Source organism: Coptis chinensis, chromosome 5 (genome assembly GCF_015680905.1).
Source record: "Coptis chinensis isolate HL-2020 chromosome 5, ASM1568090v1, whole genome shotgun sequence".
Lineage (NCBI taxonomy): Eukaryota > Viridiplantae > Streptophyta > Magnoliopsida > Ranunculales > Ranunculaceae > Coptis > Coptis chinensis.
Genome location: NC_141460.1, coordinates 14,011,863 through 14,031,295, shown reverse-complemented (window position 1 = coordinate 14,031,295; position 19,433 = coordinate 14,011,863). Strand labels below are relative to the sequence as shown.

The 19,433-nt window shown below is 38.3% G+C and overlaps 2 protein-coding genes across 3 annotated transcripts; one reads left to right on the top strand and one right to left on the bottom strand.

Moving 5' to 3' along the window:
• Positions 1-7,070: 7,070 nt before the first annotated feature.
• LOC147496793 (mitochondrial outer membrane protein porin of 36 kDa-like) lies at positions 7,071-11,995 on the top strand. Of its 2 annotated transcripts, none has more exons than XM_086559672.1 (7): positions 7,071-7,266; positions 8,293-8,354; positions 8,439-8,503; positions 9,111-9,218; positions 9,969-10,052; positions 11,083-11,291; positions 11,379-11,995. In XM_086559672.1, exons 2-7 carry the CDS (start codon positions 8,306-8,308, stop codon positions 11,683-11,685), a joined length of 822 nt encoding a protein of 273 aa, XP_086415798.1. In that variant the 5' UTR covers positions 7,071-7,266; positions 8,293-8,305; the 3' UTR covers positions 11,686-11,995. The 2 variants fall into 2 exon arrangements, with proteins under 2 accessions (XP_086415798.1, XP_086415797.1); XM_086559671.1 differs by having other exon boundaries at positions 7,175-7,266; positions 8,103-8,354.
• Positions 11,996-12,531: 536 nt separating this feature from the next.
• On the bottom strand, positions 12,532-18,642 carry LOC147496792 (succinate dehydrogenase [ubiquinone] iron-sulfur subunit 1, mitochondrial-like). The gene is made up of 2 exons (XM_086559673.1): positions 17,543-18,642; positions 12,532-12,967 (listed from the first exon to the last, which is right to left on the bottom strand). The coding sequence occupies exons 1-2, from the start codon at positions 18,178-18,180 to the stop codon at positions 12,793-12,795; spliced, it is 813 nt and encodes a 270-aa protein (XP_086415799.1). The 5' UTR covers positions 18,181-18,642; the 3' UTR covers positions 12,532-12,792.
• Between the last annotated feature and the right edge of the window lie 791 nt (positions 18,643-19,433).

The following is a 19,433-nucleotide window of genomic DNA, read 5'->3' as shown; positions in this document are numbered from 1 at the left end:
AATAATGAAGCTGTCAAAAAGTTCAATTCGCTCGGAAAAATCGGCTCAATGCCTTAGAAAAAATAATGAAACTGTCAAAAAATTTCGCTCGGAAAATTTCTCGTAGAAAGATCAGCACATTAATGCCTTAGAAAAAAAAGGGCTTGCGCGCGAGCGAGAAAAATAAAAGAACCGGATTGTAAAGGAAAGAATGATAGAGAATGTCGGGGTGACTATTCGAAAAGCAATGGCTAAAGAAAAAATGTCGTTCACCGTGAATGAACTTGAAAAATACTTTAAGCGGTGTCAATGATTGCCGACAGCATTAAGCAGGTATGTTAGTATTTTTTATCAGTTATCTTAAAACTTTGGTTAAGTCTGAAAGACTGATGAAAAGATTTGTAGTTTTGTCGCAGATTGAAACGGAGGAATTACGAGCAAAAAATATTGACGAAAAATTTCGAGTGGAAGAATCTCAATGCCTTAGAAAATATAAAGAAGCTGAAGAAAGGTTTTGCTCAAGGTGATCGCGCCGCAATGCCGTAGAATAAATAAAGAAGTCAGAGAAAATTTTTGCTTAGAAAAATCGACGAAAAGTGTCTCTCAGAAATATCGGTCCAATGCCTTAGAAAAAATAATGAAACTGATGAAAAGTTTCGTTGAGAAAGAGCGGCACAATGCCTTAGAAAAAATAATGAATGCGGAAGATAGTTAACCGAAAGTGCTAAGCGAAGCGAATGTAGATTTCGAAGAAGAAAACGAAGATTTAATCGGCGAATCGTGAAGATAATTGATACAGGCAATTGATTAGGTAATTGTGTGAATGTAATACCATAGAGCTAAACCTTCTTTTGATGAAAAATAAATAAAAATAAAGTATGCGTTTGCTATTGAATGTTGTTGTTGTGACAGATAACATACCTGTGGAAAACTGACAATGTTGTTGATTTATGTAGTTGAAATGAAATAGAACGAGACGCCCCCATGTAGAGAAAAAAACCCCCAATGCTAACTTAACTTGGTAAAATTAGAGTAAGCGAAAAAATGCTCCGACGCAGAACTGACGAAACGAAATGGGGTAACTTCATCAGATGTTGACATAGCGCAAGTAACCGACTAAGCAAGCGTAAAATCGTTCAATTTAGGATCCATCTAAATTAAATGTGGTAAGTTCGTCGATTTTGTCGTAGCGATAATACGACTAAGCGAAGCGTAATAAAGATTCAACTTAGACCGCCAAATTAAACGCGTGGTAATTTCGTCCGATTTTGTCGGAGCGATAGTAACGACTAAGCCGGCGTAAAAGCGTTCAACTTAGACCCGATTTTAAATTAAACGTGGTAATTTTGCCGATTTTATCGGGCGATAGTAGTACTGACTAAAGCGGCGTAAAAGCGTGCTTCATCTTAGACCGACGAAATTAAACGTAGTAATTTCGCCGATTTTTTGTCGAGCGATAGTACGCGACTAAGCGGAAAAAAGCGTTCAAACTTAGATCGACGGCTAAACGCGGTAACCGCCGATTTTGTCGTGAACGATAATAACGACTAAGCGGCGTAAAAGCGTTCAACTTAGATCGACGAAATTAAATGTGATAATTTCGTCAGATTTTGTCGTAGCGATAGTAACAAACTAAGTGAGCGTAACAGCGTTCAACTTAGACTGACGAAGCTAAACGCGGTAACTTCGTCAGATTATGTCGTAGCGATAGTAACGAACTAAAAAGCGGCGTAAAAGCGTTCAAACTTAGATCGACGGTTAAACGCTAAAGTAACTTCGTCCGATTTTGTCGTGAACGATAATAACGACCCGCGTAAAAGCGTTCAATTTAGGACTCCATCGAAATTAAACGCGTGGTAATTTCCTCGATTTTGTCGTAGCGATAGTAACGAACTAAGTGAGCGTAACAGCGTTCAACTTAGACTGACGAAGCTAAACGCGGTAACTTCGTCAGATTATGTCGTAGCGATAGTAACGAACTAAGCGAGCGTAAAAGCGTTCAAACTTAGACTGACGAAGCTAAACGCGGTAACTTCGTCAGATTTTGTCGTAACGATAATAACGACTAAGCGAGCATAAAAGCATTCAACTTAGACTGACGAAATTAAATGTGGTAATTTCGTCAGATTTTGTCGTAGCGATAGTAACGAACTAAGTGAGCGTAACAGCGTTCAACTTAGACTGACAAAGCTAAACGCGGTAACTTCGTCAGATTATGTTGTAGCGATAATAATGTTGCGATGGAAACATAATTATACCATTATAACTGAAGTGAAAGAAAGACTGTATTGATCACCAAATCTTGAAAAGTGCAAAGATAATAACAGAAAAGAAACAATTGAACTGGAAACAGACTAACAAATTTTTGTCCGGTTTTTCGTTCAACTTGTTAATTTTGCCGCTCATTTAGTAAAATAATTTGTTGCGAATTTGTTTAAACTAAACCGCCGTCGGGGCCCGGAAATAAACTAACAATGTCAAGGCCCCATTTCACAAATGACCAAGGTTTATGGATTGGATGACGCTTCGTCGCGGAAAGTTGACCCATATCATATATCATGTGTTTGACAAGGCACGCACTTCTCGGACAAACGCTTAACATCCTTTGGCATGTATGGCCACCAATACCATTGGGTCATTGCTATGTGAGCGAGACTTCTCCCCCGAGAGTGGTGTTCACATAGTCCTGAATGAATTCCTTCGAGACCTAGTAAATTGTTCGTTCTGCCCAAACAACGAAGGATATGATTGAGACTTGTGCTGCTGTGATAGAGTTTTTTAGTCATCAGGAATTCCTAAGCATCGTCAGCTGCATGATCGTCGTCGGTAGATACCGAGACATTATCAGTGCCAAGCTCGTTGGAATCATCTTACAGCATAAGTGGTTAATCTAGTGTTGTCATAACAGTGACGACTTGATTTTCCACGGATAAGTATGCGATAGAATCAGGATGCCTTACATCATAACGCGGATACTGTATAGTAATGATAGATGTAAAATTTCATGCAATTCGTTGAACGAAGTCTAAATAAACGTCCATTCTATCATTGCGAGCCGCATATTATCATTCAAATTGGCTAACGACTAGCTTAGAATAATTAATCGTAACTTAGTCGCCCCCAACTGAAGAGTTGTGCGTATACCACAAATGACAGTTTCGGACTCGGCCATATTATTTGACGTGTCAAATCCCCAATGTAGAGACCTCTCAATTATGTCTTCATTCAGCTTCAAGATGACACAAACAAGACCGGAGGCAGACTTATTATGCGAACTATCGGTGTAAATCTAGCAAGTAGCTGATATATCCGATAAATATTTCAAGTCATCGCCCCCGGGAGGTAATGACAATTAGAGATCTATGTTTTCCTCATCGAGTAATGCTTTCGACATAGGAATATCATCAATAAGAAAATCAGTCATTAGCGAAACCAAAGTTTGTCTCTGTTTAATTGTATGAGTGTCAGAGACAATGTTGTAAACGCTAAGGTAACTTTTCCATTCTGCGACTCGATCCGTAGATATTGCGAAAAAACTTGCGCAGCGGATATTTGATCAGTATAAACTTCGACTATTCCTTCCTTGAAAGAAGCTGAAGACGTCTAACAGCATGAAACAAGGCCAACACAATTTTTTCAATGCAAGAATGCCTCTATTCAGTTGATATAAGAGTCTTACTAACAAATAATATTAGACGACAACATCATGTTCGCGATGATCGTCAGCAATTGCATCGAGACCTTAAGCTCTTCTAGTATTCGTCATAACTTTTGTAGAACGTGATCGTCGGTTTTGAATAAGAACCACAGTAGAACTGATAGTTCCGATCATGAGTGCGATCATTATTATTTCGCCACTCGAATTCCTCTGGGACTGCCGCCGATAATTTAGGATGGGGTGCGGTCGGGCGATTATTAGCGAGACCTTGCCTACCGAGAACGCGTGACCAAGTGGGTGGAGATTTCTACGGAGGTCGGGAATTCGTAAGCCCATTACTCTTAACTCGTTGATGGTCGTTCGAATATCGCGAATCTCATCCTCACCACTTAAACGATCCCATACACTATTATGCCGTTGGCGTGTGGGACGTTGTGGTGTGACAGATACAACATCATCGGCGAGTGGAGTGGAGCGTCGTTTAAGATGGACTTTGTAGTAATTATTCGTTTTATGGACAATCTTTAACTTTTGAAGAAGTGCTTCTCGAGACATATGACTTACATTATCCGCGATCGATACTAGAGAATCGTCGAGGCAATAACCTCATTTGAATAATTTGGTATTGGTGGAACGACAATATTAGAAGGTATTATCTTTGTCCGCCGCCAAGTTGTCCTTGACCATCATGTTCGTGATGATCGTCAAGAATCACATCGGGACCTTGAGCTCTTCGGTATCGCGCCATAACTTTCGCGAACGGATCGAAGGTGTAGTATAAGAACCGCAAACGGCGCCAATTATGTTTCGACCAAATATGATCAAAACACTAAGTGTTGATGAAAGAGACGAAGAACGTAGAAAAGTAATTAGAAAAATGATGGTGATCGGGAGAATGATGAGATCAGACCTTGCGGTTGCCTACATACCCAAATTATCAATGGGATCAAGTCTCAAGAACGTAGTTCTGAATGAAAAATAGTTTGGTATTTATATAGGTAGAGTAGAGAGTCCTTGTATCTCAAGTAATCTTGTAGCTTGAGTAATTGTGATAGACTATAACTTTCAACTGATAATTATCTCTTTGATAAGAAATGAATCTGGACATAAATCAATGTACATTAGTGGCAAGCCATGTGGTTAAGGTTCAGCCTTAGACACATGAGTTAATGGGCATGTACATTGATCCATGGTATTGCAAATTGGGCATTAGCCCTGTCGATTAAACGAATAAAGTGGAGATTCCTACCAATGGAAGTTCGCCACGTAGGTGGGGGTCGAAACATGACACAGTCTCTTGTGCCACAGTTCAGATGAAGCTTCTTCTTCTGCCGCATTCGCTTCTGCTTTACACAAACTAGCATGTGTTTTGTAAAGAGAGCAAGTTTTCTTTCCCCTGGCTGCTACAATGGAACCTCTGCTCAGTTTCCATACCCCGTTACCAAACGAGTTTACAAAGCCATCGTCATCTAATTTCCCAGCCGAAATTAGGCTTAACCGTATGTCAGGAACATGTCTTACATCCTTGAGTGTCAAGGTGTAGCCGACATTGGTTTCTACATGAACATCTCCAATGCCTATAATCTTCGAGACTCCACTGTTACCCATCCTCACTTTACCATATTCACCATACCGTAGGTAGTGAAGAATCCACAATGCGGTGTGGCGGATAGGATGCTCATGTATCTATCACCCACTCAGTATCGACATGAGGTACTAAGAGGCAAAGACACACCACAATCCGACACAATTCCCACTAGGTCCTCGACTAGTGCGGAAGTATATCTGCACTGTGTTTCCGTTCCCTCCGCACCATGTCTTCATGTACACGGTTATTCTTCTCATCCCTCTTGTTGTTCGCGACTCATATCCGAAGTGGCCTTTGGTGGCACAATAGTAACATTGCCCTCTCGCCTTAGGAGTTCTAGCTTCACCCCCTAGATTTATTTCCGTCATCACCTCTAGAGCGAGATGGTTTTCTGTTTTGACCTCTCCCCGTTTCTCCGTGAAAGGACCTCGAGTGAGAGGAGCCGCTTCTTGCACTCCTTCTAGTCTCTTCATTCAACAGACATGGTAGCCATCTCCATGGTAACAATTCCATCCTTGGTCGCTCCATGTAGAAACTGCTAATGTCTCCCAACTTTCGGGAAGAAAGCCTAATAGAAACAAAGCCTCAACTTCGTCTCCCAAATCGATCTTCATCAAATGCATCTGATTGATGATACTCTGTACTTCATTAAGATGCTCAGACATTGAAGAACCTTCTTTTTGTGCCGTGGTCCGCAAACTTCTTAACGACTAGCACTTTGTTTCCACCCGACTTCCTTTCATATAGGTCTTCGAGTTTCTTCCACAGACTGAAGGCTGTAGTCTCTTGGGACACATGGTGAAAGACACTGTCGTCAATCTACTGTCGAATGTATCCAATCGCTTTTCTGTCAAGCTTTTTCCACTCAAATTTCATCGGCCTTTTTCGGTTTTACTCCCTCATTCTCAATGGGAAGTGTCAAGTCCTTGCAGTATAGCAAGTCTTCCATCTTGGCTTTCCAGATGGTGTAGTTCTTCCTATTCAAATTTATCATACGAGTGTTCACGGAATGGTCCATATCTACAAGTTATTTAACCTCAAATCTTCTCTCAGGAATTTCGTCAAACACCTTCTGACCAAGATTCGGATAACACCCTAGGCTATTCTAACCAAGGCTCTGATACCACTTGTTGGGGATTACACCAATACCAATCGATTCCCCCCACTACACAGATAACTTATATTTGAACACAATTCAACTCCGGACAAAATCTAAATATCAACTACAACCTATACTAACATGCCCAACTCGCTAAACAACTATTAACAACAGATAATAATGTAAAGCAGTAGAAACAAACCACAACACAAAGATTTACCGTGGTTCGGCCAATGATGTCTACTTCCACAAGAGCCAGTTCTTAATAAAGTGGGAAGGAAGATTACAATCTCTCCTTACAGTCTCTCATCTTACTAGATCACTATTATCTCTTTACAGGGTTGTATCTCTGTAAAGGTTCTCTCTCTTTGTTTTAGTCTGGATTCCAATCCTTCTGACTTGTTTGGTTTGGTTGGTTTTCCAAAACCTTGATTTTTGGTTTTATCTCCAAAAACCAAATTTCGCGAGAATCTTGAAGCAAAGCCCACACGAAAATTAGACTGGCCGAGCGCCAAGGCCAATGTAATGGAGATCGAGGCTGGTCGCCCTCTATGAGCTGGTCGCCCTATTCTCTTGGAACTCGAGCCGAAGTCGCTTCATCCGAAAGGTAGGCTCGACATTTCCAACGCCGAATTCGCCCGTTTCTCTCCAGCTCTGTTTTCTCTCCTCATGTGAGGGATAACTCCAACAAATCCGTGAGTGTGAGTGAACTCTTGAGGTGGTCTCCAAAAGCCTCCCTAATATTCACTTCATTTCTGTCTGTCTATATACCTCCCCCTGTACCCTTTCTCTACTTCTACTTCTTCTTCGCCATACTCTCTCTCTCTCTCTGCATAGCAGTAAATCTAGTGTACATTGTGGACAGAATAAAAGGCTTAGGGTGAGAAACAAGTTTTCCTTCGCCGTTCTACATGTTCCATTCATCTAAAACTATGGATTAAGGTATGTCTATTTACATTTAATCATTGATTCATTATTGTTATGATATTGGTGAGTTCCTATTCAAGATCATTAGTTTAAGTTTAAGAATATGCTTACACTTCCACCCACTAGTCCTCTTGGCCTGCTTTTTGCTTGACACAGCCGGGGTGAATTCCATTTCACCTTCTTCCCTGGTACCGTCGAGCCTTGAGTTCACCAACATGAGAATGTGATTCTACAAATAAATAAGCCTCAAGACTCGTTATCTTCATCTTTAAAAGGCCACCACTTCACAAAGGGTTTACTGTCCAATACCATCCTTGTTGCAAGCTCAGGCAAAACACTGACATAAGGAGAGTGTTCCAGTACATGCTTATACAGATACTTGATGTCGCGGTAGATACATAGGATAGTGTTCTCAAAACACAGGGCGATCACCTACTAATGCTGCTGGAGAGATACCTACGGCAGGCTCAGTGATCACTTCTCTGTTTTGTGCTGCGCAGTAGGCGTATTCCCACTAACCTGATGGACCATGAACTGTTTAATTTGGGAATGCTTAGCTGCGTGTAGAACAACATAACCTCTCACAAGATAGTTGTTGATGGAGTTTAATATCACCAAGGTGAAGCCTTGCCCACCTGCTTAATTTCCATTTCAGTGGCGAAAGTTGAAAGTTTCTTATACTTCGGTTCCTCCATTGAAGGAGATTTTACATAGCTTGGCCTTCGTAATTGATGGTTTAGGAGGGCATGATTGTTTTTATCAAGTCTGTATTGCTTTCTTGTCTATGAATTTCTACAACTTGCTTTATATAATTATATGTCTATGAACTATCAGTTATTAAATTACAAGAGATGGCGCCTGGAAGTAGGGTCTATATATTTGTACTCTGTGATGATTTTGGCGCCAAAGAGTGGAGTTGTTCACTGCCGGACGCTGGGCCTTGGCCCAATAGCATATTTTTCTGTAGAGATTGAAAAAAATACAACTACTCTTTACCGTTTGTTTGAATAAGCCCTAGCTAGTTGGTCATTGTGTTTTCAGTCAGCTCTGAACCATGGTGCAAGTTCGAGGTCTTTATGCAAATATTGACAAGGAAGTCAGAGGTAAGTTCATTGGTCCACTTACTTCCCATGAAAATTCTTTTGAATTTATTATGTAAATAATTTGTTTATTCCGTATTTCCATAGATTTGTTATACAAGGATTTCCATACTGGCCTAAATTGCACCTTCTCCAACCACGTTTCGTATGGAGTAAGTTATATCACCATTTGCTTCTTATTTATTACATTATTTAATAGTTACTAATTTAGACTTACAAGTTACAACTATCTTGCATGACCAAATGGGTATCTTTTTGCACATTCAATTTTTCTGATGAATTCATGATTTCTTTTTTTGTGGGTATTTGAAATTGGACTTGTTAAAATGTTGAATGAACTACTTATTTCACCTGTTTGCTTGGTGCTCTTTTCAGTGTGACACTTGTGAGGTAGTAGTATTCAGTGTGACATTGGGGCGACCTAGTGAATCAACACCCGCGTGATTGTACATTCCATGACTACTATATGAAAATTTCCAACCAGTTTATCATAAGGCTCAATTCTGTTGCATGTATAACACATTTGGTAGAGTAGTCGTAGGTCGGTAGGAGTGAGTGTTGGTTTGCTTCTATTTAGCCATTATTATCTTGTAACTTTGTAAGTGGCTAAATACAACGGCATGTAATCATCTTTTGAATCGAGAGAATGAATATTCTTGTCCTTGATATTTTCTCGAATTTAGTCTCCTGGACTACTTCTCTGTAAGTAATGGTTATGGAAATCTTCACTTCTCACACTTTAATCAATCAATACTGCAGGCTATCACACATTCCGGAAGAAGAATATGTGATTCTTTTGTGGCTGACTCTAAAACCCTCCTGAAGAGCGAGATTATTAGTGATGTAAAAGCCGGTATCGATTCCAAGGTAGGCCATATTAATTTTTTAACTTCAGCACTTTTTTTTTATGTTCCTTGTTAGAATTGCACACTGACGGCGGCTTGGATTTTCTATTGTTAAATCTTGTATCTTGTGCGATTTTGAGGTTTTGTTCCTTTTCTTTTCACTGCTTCCATAGTTGCTTGTTGAGTTACGAGGGTGGTTAAAATATAGGTTTGTAATCTTGGAAACCATAAGATCTGCTGGCAATAGGTTTGTTATTGTGGAGTTCAGCTTATTTCAATTTGTGTACCTTCGTATGGCATGCTTTAGTGTAGTGCTAAAAAAAGCAGATTTTCTTCGTTCCCCACCGTACAATATGTTTTCAGATAGTAAATCGTTATATCTAGTTAGTGTTTTCTAGATTATCCTTTAGATTGGTTATTGCAAAAATTCACCAGGAAAAGACAGATAAATTGAAGATGATGGTGAACTTCTATTTAGAAAGGACAATAAGCAGCCATTAAAGTTGGCTAGCAGAGATATATATAAACTTGAGGATGTTTTGTGTGCATTTTGTTAATTACTCGCAATTTGTCTGTCGTTTGTTACATAGTAATTGTGATTGAGCGAACTAATTGAATGATTGAACAAATAAACAAACACAAATGAAGCAAATGTAATCATGAAACTTGTGTTTTACCCTGAAGTTCGATCAAATTGTAAATCAGTTGTTGAAATTGCAATGTTTATGATGATTGAAAATGTTGGTTAATATTTTTGTTGTGTTTTTGCCAGACTTCTGCATCCATGAAAATTGAACATGCACCTGGGATGAAGACAGTTTTTGATTTCTTTTATCCTGACCGGGAATCCGGCAAAGTGAGTAACGTTGTTGTTATGTTGATCTTTAGCTGAACTTTACTGTTGGAAATTTTGTACTCTTTTTTTGTTTGTTTTTTGGCATGCTTAGATACATATATATGCTAACTTTTGGAGAAATGGACTCCAACTGTATCACTCTTGGTGTCCCATGTCTTCCAGCAGCAATTCCAGTGCAAATGCCTCTGTAGCGCTCATGCCTTCAGGGTATGTGGAGTGGCGTCATTGTGACGCCATCTCCTGGTGCCCATGCCCACGCCAAAACCGTCTATCTCTTTTCATCTTCTTTAGTTTATTTTGTGCCAATTTTTGAGGTGCAGGTGCCATGTTAACTATGTATTTTTTTAGTTAATTCCTCTTTAGTTTTAAATAAGGCTTAGGCCCTAGACTGTTATCCTTTCTGGATCAAAATGTTGTGCTTTTGGTTTTTTTATGAGAACCCTAGTTGTCTTACTCTTTTCAAAATATTTTAAAATTTTCTTGATTCTGTTATAATTGACAATGACAGTCATATTAGAGCTTCATTTTCACCCCGCAAAATTGCATAGTTGAGAATTTTGTTTTTCTCCTAAATACCGAAATCAGACTTTTTTGCTCTTTTCTTAAAAATCAAATCCTTCACTCTGTCAGTCTAAATCTCAAAATTGAAGAATAGTTCCACGCTTCCTTCTTGGAATTGTGGGCCATATAATTGTCCTTCCTTGGCGTAGTTTTAAAAATTGTTTGATCAACATACTTTGAATATCAACATGACCCTCTCCCTAGGCAAACATTTCCCGCGCCACTTTACTCCATGCTAGGCAGGGTAGCAGTCGCCCACTTTACTGTGTTTACTCCATGTAATCACATCTCCTGTTCTTTCGTTAATATGTAAGGTGGATGCTTAAACTAGATAAACTCTGCTATGCTGATAATATTATCTCACCATTATTATGTTGACCATTACTCTTAAATGGACCATTCTTTGACACTGTACTTGTAGAAATCAATTGTTAGAAACTTTATTTATTGTCTAGTGTTTTTGTTACAGATGGAACTCCAGTACCAGACTGAATTTGTGGGAATCAGCTCAAGTATTGGGTTGATTGCAAATCCAGTTGTTGGCTTCTCATGTATGTTCGGAGAAGATGATTTGTCTGTAGGAACTAATGTGTCCATCAACACTGCAACTTTGAAATTGACGGAGTGCAAGTTCGGGTTGCGCACTTTCTGCCCCAGATACATTACCTCCTTGAATTTGTGAGTGTTTTTTTCCCACTTTTGCAAGGTTTTAGACTTTTTGTCAATGTTATATGCAGAGTATAATCTAGTTTGCTGTTTAATCAGGAATGCCAAGGATGTCACACTTACAGCTTCCATCTACCACCTAATAAATTGCTCAACCTATACAGCTTTGGGTTATGAGTTTGCTCTAAGCCCATCAACCCATATGAGCAACGTGACGGTAGGTGTTCAACGTAAACTGGATCCCTTCACTATGGTCAAAGCTTGTGTAGATAACTTTGGTAAGGTGAGAGCCGCCATACAACGTGAATGCAAATGGGGACCAAAGTCTCTTCTCACCGTTTCTGGAGCAGTCAACATGATGTCAATCTTGAAGAGTGCTAAGGTTGGGTTGTCTGTAGCTTTTTAACCCACCCTAGTTGAGTTTCTCCTCTTCTGAGGAGCAGATACTTTCTTTACTTCAAGCTCTAAATCAGCGAGCAGTGAAGGAGGTGACCTGCAAAAGTGTTCATAAGGGCATAATGCTTTTGCTATACCAACTTTTTAGTTGTTGTAGGGTTTTGCCAACAGCTGTTATATTGACCAAACCCAAAAAGTTGTATCTATGTTCAGCAAATATTTCCTTTAACAAAGAATTACTGCTGCTGAAAAAGAAGCACGAAATGATGATGCTTGGTTTACTGGTTTAGGTTCAGAATAAAGCTGCATTTTTATGTTGATGGGTAATGGGGGGTCGTATCCCTAATATTTCTGAAAATGGGGAGTCGCCCTAATTCCATGACTAACCCTTAATCTACTTTCCAGGACTAGACCTTTCAGGGCGGGAATGTGCACAATATAATATCGTGTGACAGTGATAGAGCTTACACTCGTGGTCTATTGCATCCAAACGCTCCTTTGTGTACTCATCTCTGAGTGTCACTGATTCACCTCCATTCGCCAACATAAAAGGGAGATCTTACAAGCAGTAACAGTGAGGAAATCAGGACAATAGGTGTTCTTTAGGAACTGATGCGAGAAGACCAAACAATAGGGGCAAAAACATATTGTATGAAGCGAGGCTTGGGCATATTTGCCAGTTGAATTACGCAACAAGAAATGATATTGTCCTTATTGGCATCATTATTATCAGGCATTTCAAACTGCTCAAGTATTCCAATTCCAGATCCGAGCATATCAGAACTAACCCATCTGAGTTATTACATTTTGAACAGTGTACATCAACCTGACAAAAGGGTGCACTAACAAAGATATATCCAATGCAGTACAATGAACATTTTATTTAAGTTCACATGTTAAGCTTCAAACGCATGACATAATACAATAAGTATGTAAAATCAGGCCAAAGCCCGTACATGTTAAGCTTCAAACGCATGACATAATACAGTAAGTATGTAAAATCAGGCCAAAGCCCGTAACAAATTATTAGTTTTCATTTTTCTCAGATCACAAATGCAAGAAGAGCCCCAACTCTACACACCAAATCCAGTCATCCTCTTCTTCAGGACTCAAGCTTTCAGGCACTCATCATTTCTTTAGTTTTGATGGCTTGAATCTGCTTACCAGGATTTAACCCTTTAGGGCAGGCACGTGCACAATTCAATATTGTGTGGCAGCGATACAACTTAAACTCGTCGTTAATTGCATCCAAACGCTCTGTTGTGTACTCATCACGACTGTCACTGATCCACCTGCACTCACCAACATTAAAAAGAAGATTTTACAACTGTACATACCTTGATGTAATTAAATGCAAATCACAACAATAACAGTGAGGAGATCCAAGACCATAACTATGGTGACTGTCAAATCACTGTATATTAATAGATCATTATAGGTTAATGCAATATTATGAAAACCACGACACTAAAAAGAGCACATCTCTATTTTTAATTCGCAATAAGTGATGGGAAAAGAACCTATTCTTCCAGAATAATATTATTTTATCAGTTTTACTGTCATGAGAAAGGAAAAATAAACTCAGTTTGACATTTATAGCCATTGAGAACTCCAAGAACATAAAATTCGGTAAACCAAAAACAAGAAATATCATACTGGTCTAAAGAAATAAAAGATTCTCAACATATAGAGATATTATATAGTCAGTGTTGACAGAAAATGGCATCCTTAATTCCAAGGTAAATTCACCAGTTTTAATTGCAACAACATGGTCTTGGGGAATATAGCCAAATGATTGAACAGTGCACCAACATTTGATTTAACTGCGCTCAACTGTGCTAGAAACCATATACTTCAAGAAAACAAGATAAGCACCTAAGAAACTCACGTATACTTGGTACAAAAAAGAGTTCATATATGACACCATAAAAGGTATTGGAAAAAGAATAATGGTTCCAGCGATACAAACCAAAGGGTGGAGCACAGCCAAGCCAGTGGACCCAAGTATACTTGTTGCTAGGAAACGCATTTGCTCTAAAGGTCATTCAAGATCACTAAATCCAGATTTGCATTATGTCAGAGATGATAGTCTGAATTGCAAGGTTACATTGTGATGTATATAGATTTTGTTTAGTTTCACGAGACAAAGGAGCACTTTTCAGAGAAAGAACTGCAGAAAAGTACTGGAATATCGATAAATTCCACTGAGGTATGAGCGGAAAGGAAGCACAAGGATAGTTACACATCATGAAATCATTCTTTCCAAAACAAGACAAGTCTACAGACAAAGATGGTGGAAGACTGTCATGCAGATTACAGATAGAAAATCAAAAGCAGGGGGAGGCCAGCTAAGGCTGACATAAATATAATTGTAAAGTTTCAATATAAAGAATGAAAAATGAGAAAGAGCCAAACTTGCCCTTGTATCTGTCAGAGAGTATACAGAAAAGAATCGAACAAGGGGGAGGGGCCATGATAGGGTAATAGGTTGACCAGAAAATTGTAAGTTTTCAATATAAAAGCACCAAATGGATGAGAGAGAGAAGCTAAACCTTCCCTTCTATCTAAACCCAACCGAATGCCTGGGTCTGGGCTTGATCCCATTTATCAAATAGCTGACATTCTGACAAGTGAAAATTTGAGGTCCTGGGTTCAGTTCTGGCTTACTTTAATGTATTAAATACTGCTTCTTGGTCTATCTTGCCAAAAGTGTGCCACCTAGGCACAGCAGAAAGGTTTATTCCCACCTCCTGCACCTTGAGATATACAATGCTTTAAGTGGTTGAGTAAATTGTCTTATATGTGAACCGCTACTTGAGCCAAAGACACTAATTGCAATACTTTTTTTTGGGTTCGTAATAATTCTAAATGCCCTCTAAAACATTCTCTACTTATTTTTGGTCCCAAAAACAGCTTTAATACAACAAATGACTCAAAGATGTGCTGGATTTAGGAGGTCTTGAGTTCTGGAGTAGCTTGCCTATAAGTGTTAACTGGCCGTTCATTGTCTCTGCAGACAAAAGCAGGACACCTAGAGACTGACATTGGAGTATGCCTAGGTCCTGCGTCTTAAACAGTTCAATTCTTTAGGAGCCAATCGAAGCTTGGACCATGCATAGAGAAGTAGAGGCTGACTTCAACCTAAGTCACATCGACATGGGTATGCGTGTCTGCATCCAACACAGCTGCCTATATGAAGTAGGACATCGGGACACATCTAACTAAAAAACTTAAAAAGAAAACTAAAACTATTCTTTATTTGCACAACTAATTTTTGGGCTCAAGAGTCAAGACCTAACCAAACGCTTCCTTACACATAAATTACTATGAAAGTGGCATATCATGGAGTTGTAACTATGTTAATAGATTATGTTCATAGTCTTTTAGGGTTTAAAAAGAAACCCTAGTTTGAAATTGTAAATGCATAATGTGTCCGTGTGTCCAACACAAGTGTTAGTGTGTCCGCGTGTCAAACACTCAGACACAGATTTTTTTAAGAATATAAGGAATGTAAAATGTCCAAGATACATAGATTTCAACCTTTATGGGTTATAATACTCTTAAACACCCTCTAAACCATTTTCTACTCATTGCTCTTTCCATGTAACAACTTTACATAAATTTTATAATAAAGGTACCAAAAATCTTATTTTCTCCTCCCAATACGAACATCCCTATTCTCTATTGTCCTTAGAATCAAATAGCTATAGTGAGCAGATATCACAGAACAAGAAAGGACAGTAGAGACTAGGTTGGTGGGGCAGGGATTTTAGAGGTTAGATTAGCATAAGTTTTACCAATAGAGAAAAGGAGGAGAAGGAATAATTTCAGGTTCCAAAGTGTGTGTAACAACTTTGCAGAGAATCAAAGTCCTACAGCATATGATTAAACATAAAAATGTACGACATTTTTGTTAATTGTTGAAAGCGATCTGAAACTTCATGAGTTAAATGATTTTTAACAAGGCAAAGCTTTTGAAACTTTAAAAAGATATTTGACAAGAAGTAAAATACCATTCAACTAATAAGTGTTTGATCGCTTTGGACAACTAACACAAGCAGTATACATTTTTATGTTCAATCGCATTAATACAGTACAAAGTTGATTCCAGGCAATATTAATATACCCACTCTGGAATCTGATATCATCCCTGTTGCTCCTTTTATTTATTGGAAGAACTTGTCTAAGACCATGAGGCCCAATACCCACATGCGTGGCCAGTATACCAACGAATAACCTGACATCAACCTATTTGCACTTCATTAGTAAAACTATTGAGAACTTGGAAGACTGTTCTTGATTCCAACAACTAAACTACTAATCTAGTATCTTGCTACATGCTTCCAATTCTAAGTACTTGGTTTTGAACAACGTCAAAACATGTAACAAAACCACAATAGGGAATATCATGTGTTGCATGGGTACGGGTACGAGTATTCGATTTGGACACCAAGAGTCGGACATGGTATGGTCTAAAAAATCAGATTTGTGGACACAGGTAATATTCAATTTAATTTAACATTTTTTTAATTAAAAAGACTATATGACAAGAAGGTTATAGAAAAGAAGTTACAGAATTTCAATTCTTTGGGCTTATTTAAGATACATTATCATCCACTGATCCACCTCTTCATCTAGAAGTGTTGGTGTCGTATCTGAGTCGTGTGTCCATGTCGGGCACGCCAACACGGCGCAGAATATGAAGTACCCGTGTAATAGAGAATATGTCTCCCTCTTAAAATGAATTTAGTGTCGCATCCAACGTAAAAGTTGCGTCACAAATTTATCATATTGCCACGACAAAAAAGATGATAGAAGAGCAGGAAAAATAATCAATACATACAAATAATGAACAGTAAACAATCTGTCCTTGACGCGAGGTATGTGTCTGACACGGGAACACAGTCCGACACAACATTTCAAAGCACTTAAATAAGAGGGACACTACTGTGTTAATAATTTGTGTTCAAACTACCTAATCCCACTTCCTATTTATGTCCATTCTAAATTGTGATCCATATTTTGTTCTTAAAACTAGCTTATCACAGCTATCTAGTAATCCAAAAATTATCGCATAGTGAAAATAGAAAAACCATAAAAAGTTCTAATAAAAACAGAATTAGTAATTCATTATTTGAGCAAATTCTCATATTACAATTCATCTTGATAACAATTTATAAGAAGCTACGTTTTCCCTTTTATTCTTATGAATTCCACGGCAGGATTTTGGAGGAAAATATTTACTACTACACCTGCTGAAGACGTGGGGACTCAGAGAAAACTCAGTGTCCCAAATATAACTTATTCCAACATTTCAAGGCCTTAGTTGAGTTTATATTTGATATTAAAAGATCAATCAAGCATTACCCATCACTTAAGCAGTATTAACATCAAACTAAGAACAAATGCAGAGGAACTTTAACGCCTGGGTTCAGCTCTGGCTTACATTGACGTGTTAACTACTACTTCTTGGTCTATTTGGCCAAAAGTGTGCTACCTGGGCATTGCACAGATGTGTATGCCCATCTCCTGTGCCGCAAGATACACAATGCTTCAAGTGGTTAAGTGCATCGTTCCATAAGCGAATTTCTTCTTGCGACAAAGAGACGCTAATTGCAACAGGTTTGTAATAATTCTAAATGCCCTCTAAAACATTATCTACTCATATTTGGTCCCACAAACAGCTCTCAGGCAAGCTGTGCTACATCCAATACCGCACATCACTGACACGCATACTGGAACTAGGAGGACTTGGGTTTGGACCAACTTGCATAGAAGTATCACATAAAAACTATTTACAAGAACAAACCTATTCTACAAAAACATAATTTCAAGAATCCCAAATAAAAAAAAAAAAAAAACAATACCTGTGAGCATGAAGCAGAGCAGCAGGTCCAAGATACTTTTCAGGATTCCACCAATAACTAGGACAAGAAGTAGTACAACAAGCACACAAAATACACTCATACATCCCATCCAATTTGGCCCTATCTTTCTTACTCTGCAAAATCTCCTTACCAGTCTCACTCCCTTCCGTTTTCCTTTTCAACCAAGGTTCAATACTCTTATACTGGTTATAAAATTGGGTCATGTCCACAACCAAATCTTTAATAACAAACATATGTGGCAGTGGTGTTATCATCGACGCCGTTTTCATATCATCCGTTTCTATTTTAGTCAAACAGGCTAACCCATTACACCCATCTATGTTCATTGCACACGACCCACATATACCTTCTCGACATGAACGACGGAATGTTAGTGTTGGGTCGATTTCGTTTTTTATTTTAATTAGTGCGTCTAAGACCATTGGCCCACAGTTTTTTAAATCGACTTGGTAGTCTTGGAGTTGGGGTTTTGAGCTGTTGTCTGGGTTCCATCGGTAGATTGAGAATGTTTTTAGGTTTTCATTGGGGGTTTCTGATGCATAGAGACGGATTTGGTGGTGGCGTAGCGAGTTTGAGTAACGGGTAATTGTTCGGCGGAGTAGATTTGTTGTTGCCATGATTTTTGATGATGAAATGAGAGGGTGGCTGAATTGGTGACGCAGGTGTTTGAGATTGGGAATGGAAATCAATAGTAAAAATAGAGAGAAAAAGAGAGGCGGTTTGTGGAATGACGAATTTGCACCTTGTTAAATGATTAGACTGAGGGATAGTTTTGGTATTGGGAAAGTGGAGTTGCGAATTTGTCCTTTTTATTAGACACATCAGTTTTGTTAGCGTGGGTGGTTTTCGTCAAGTTCGGGGGCAAATCATATTCGTTCGTCTAGATTATGATAGAATTTTGAGTTTTGGGTATTGGTGAATGACGGAATTGCTCGTTGGAGTGTCTGATGCTGATAAAGTTGAGGGATATATTTGGTATTGGAAAGTTTATAGGACAAATCACAGTTTTCCATTTGGTCCATTTGTTCTTTATATTTGACCGTTGACTATTTATGTGGCAAATGAAGGGCCATAATTTATTTTGGGAACGTGGTGAACTCGCGCACCATTCATTGGATAATTTGCATAACTTTGGGCCTCAACAAATGAGTAGGCACTTCATAAGTTCATAGCACAGATCATAGTTATAAATTGGACGAATTCGTGAATTTATCGTTTAATTTGGAAAACATTTAAAAAGGTTGTACTTTTCAATGATACTATGAATCATTTGTTAATTTGACAAAGAATCATTAATTCTCGAATAATTAACCCCTGCATTGATTTCCTAGCTATAGCAATTTGCGAATTTATCGTATTTTCACTATAAGTCTAATGAGTTTGTTGTCAAAATTTCTCGTATTGTTTTTATTTTTAGCTACGTATTATACTCGAATTACTTACGCAACTGAACTTTTGTCGTTTCCATTTTTTTTAATCCAAATTGAAAAAATGAATTCTTATCGAAACTCGAATTTTATTCGAATACTTTCCATATCGAATTTTTGTTGCATTACGAATTGCTAACTCTGACACAAATAGAAGACCAGGAGGCAATCAGTCAAACTATCCCAATTCCCATATTTTATGAAGTGTTTTCTAATGAAAATGGTCTTCTTAATCTATAAGAAATTCAAAAGTTGTTAAGGTTGTTTTGAAAGAGAAAAAGATGACTTGATGTAATCTATTGTTCAATCTCAAAATATCGAAATCGTTTCGTAATACTAAAATATATGTTTGCATATTAAAACTTATTTTCTTTTATTATATTATTGTAAAATCTAAAATTTTGATTCAAACACACAAAATTGAATAATATGCGTAGATAACA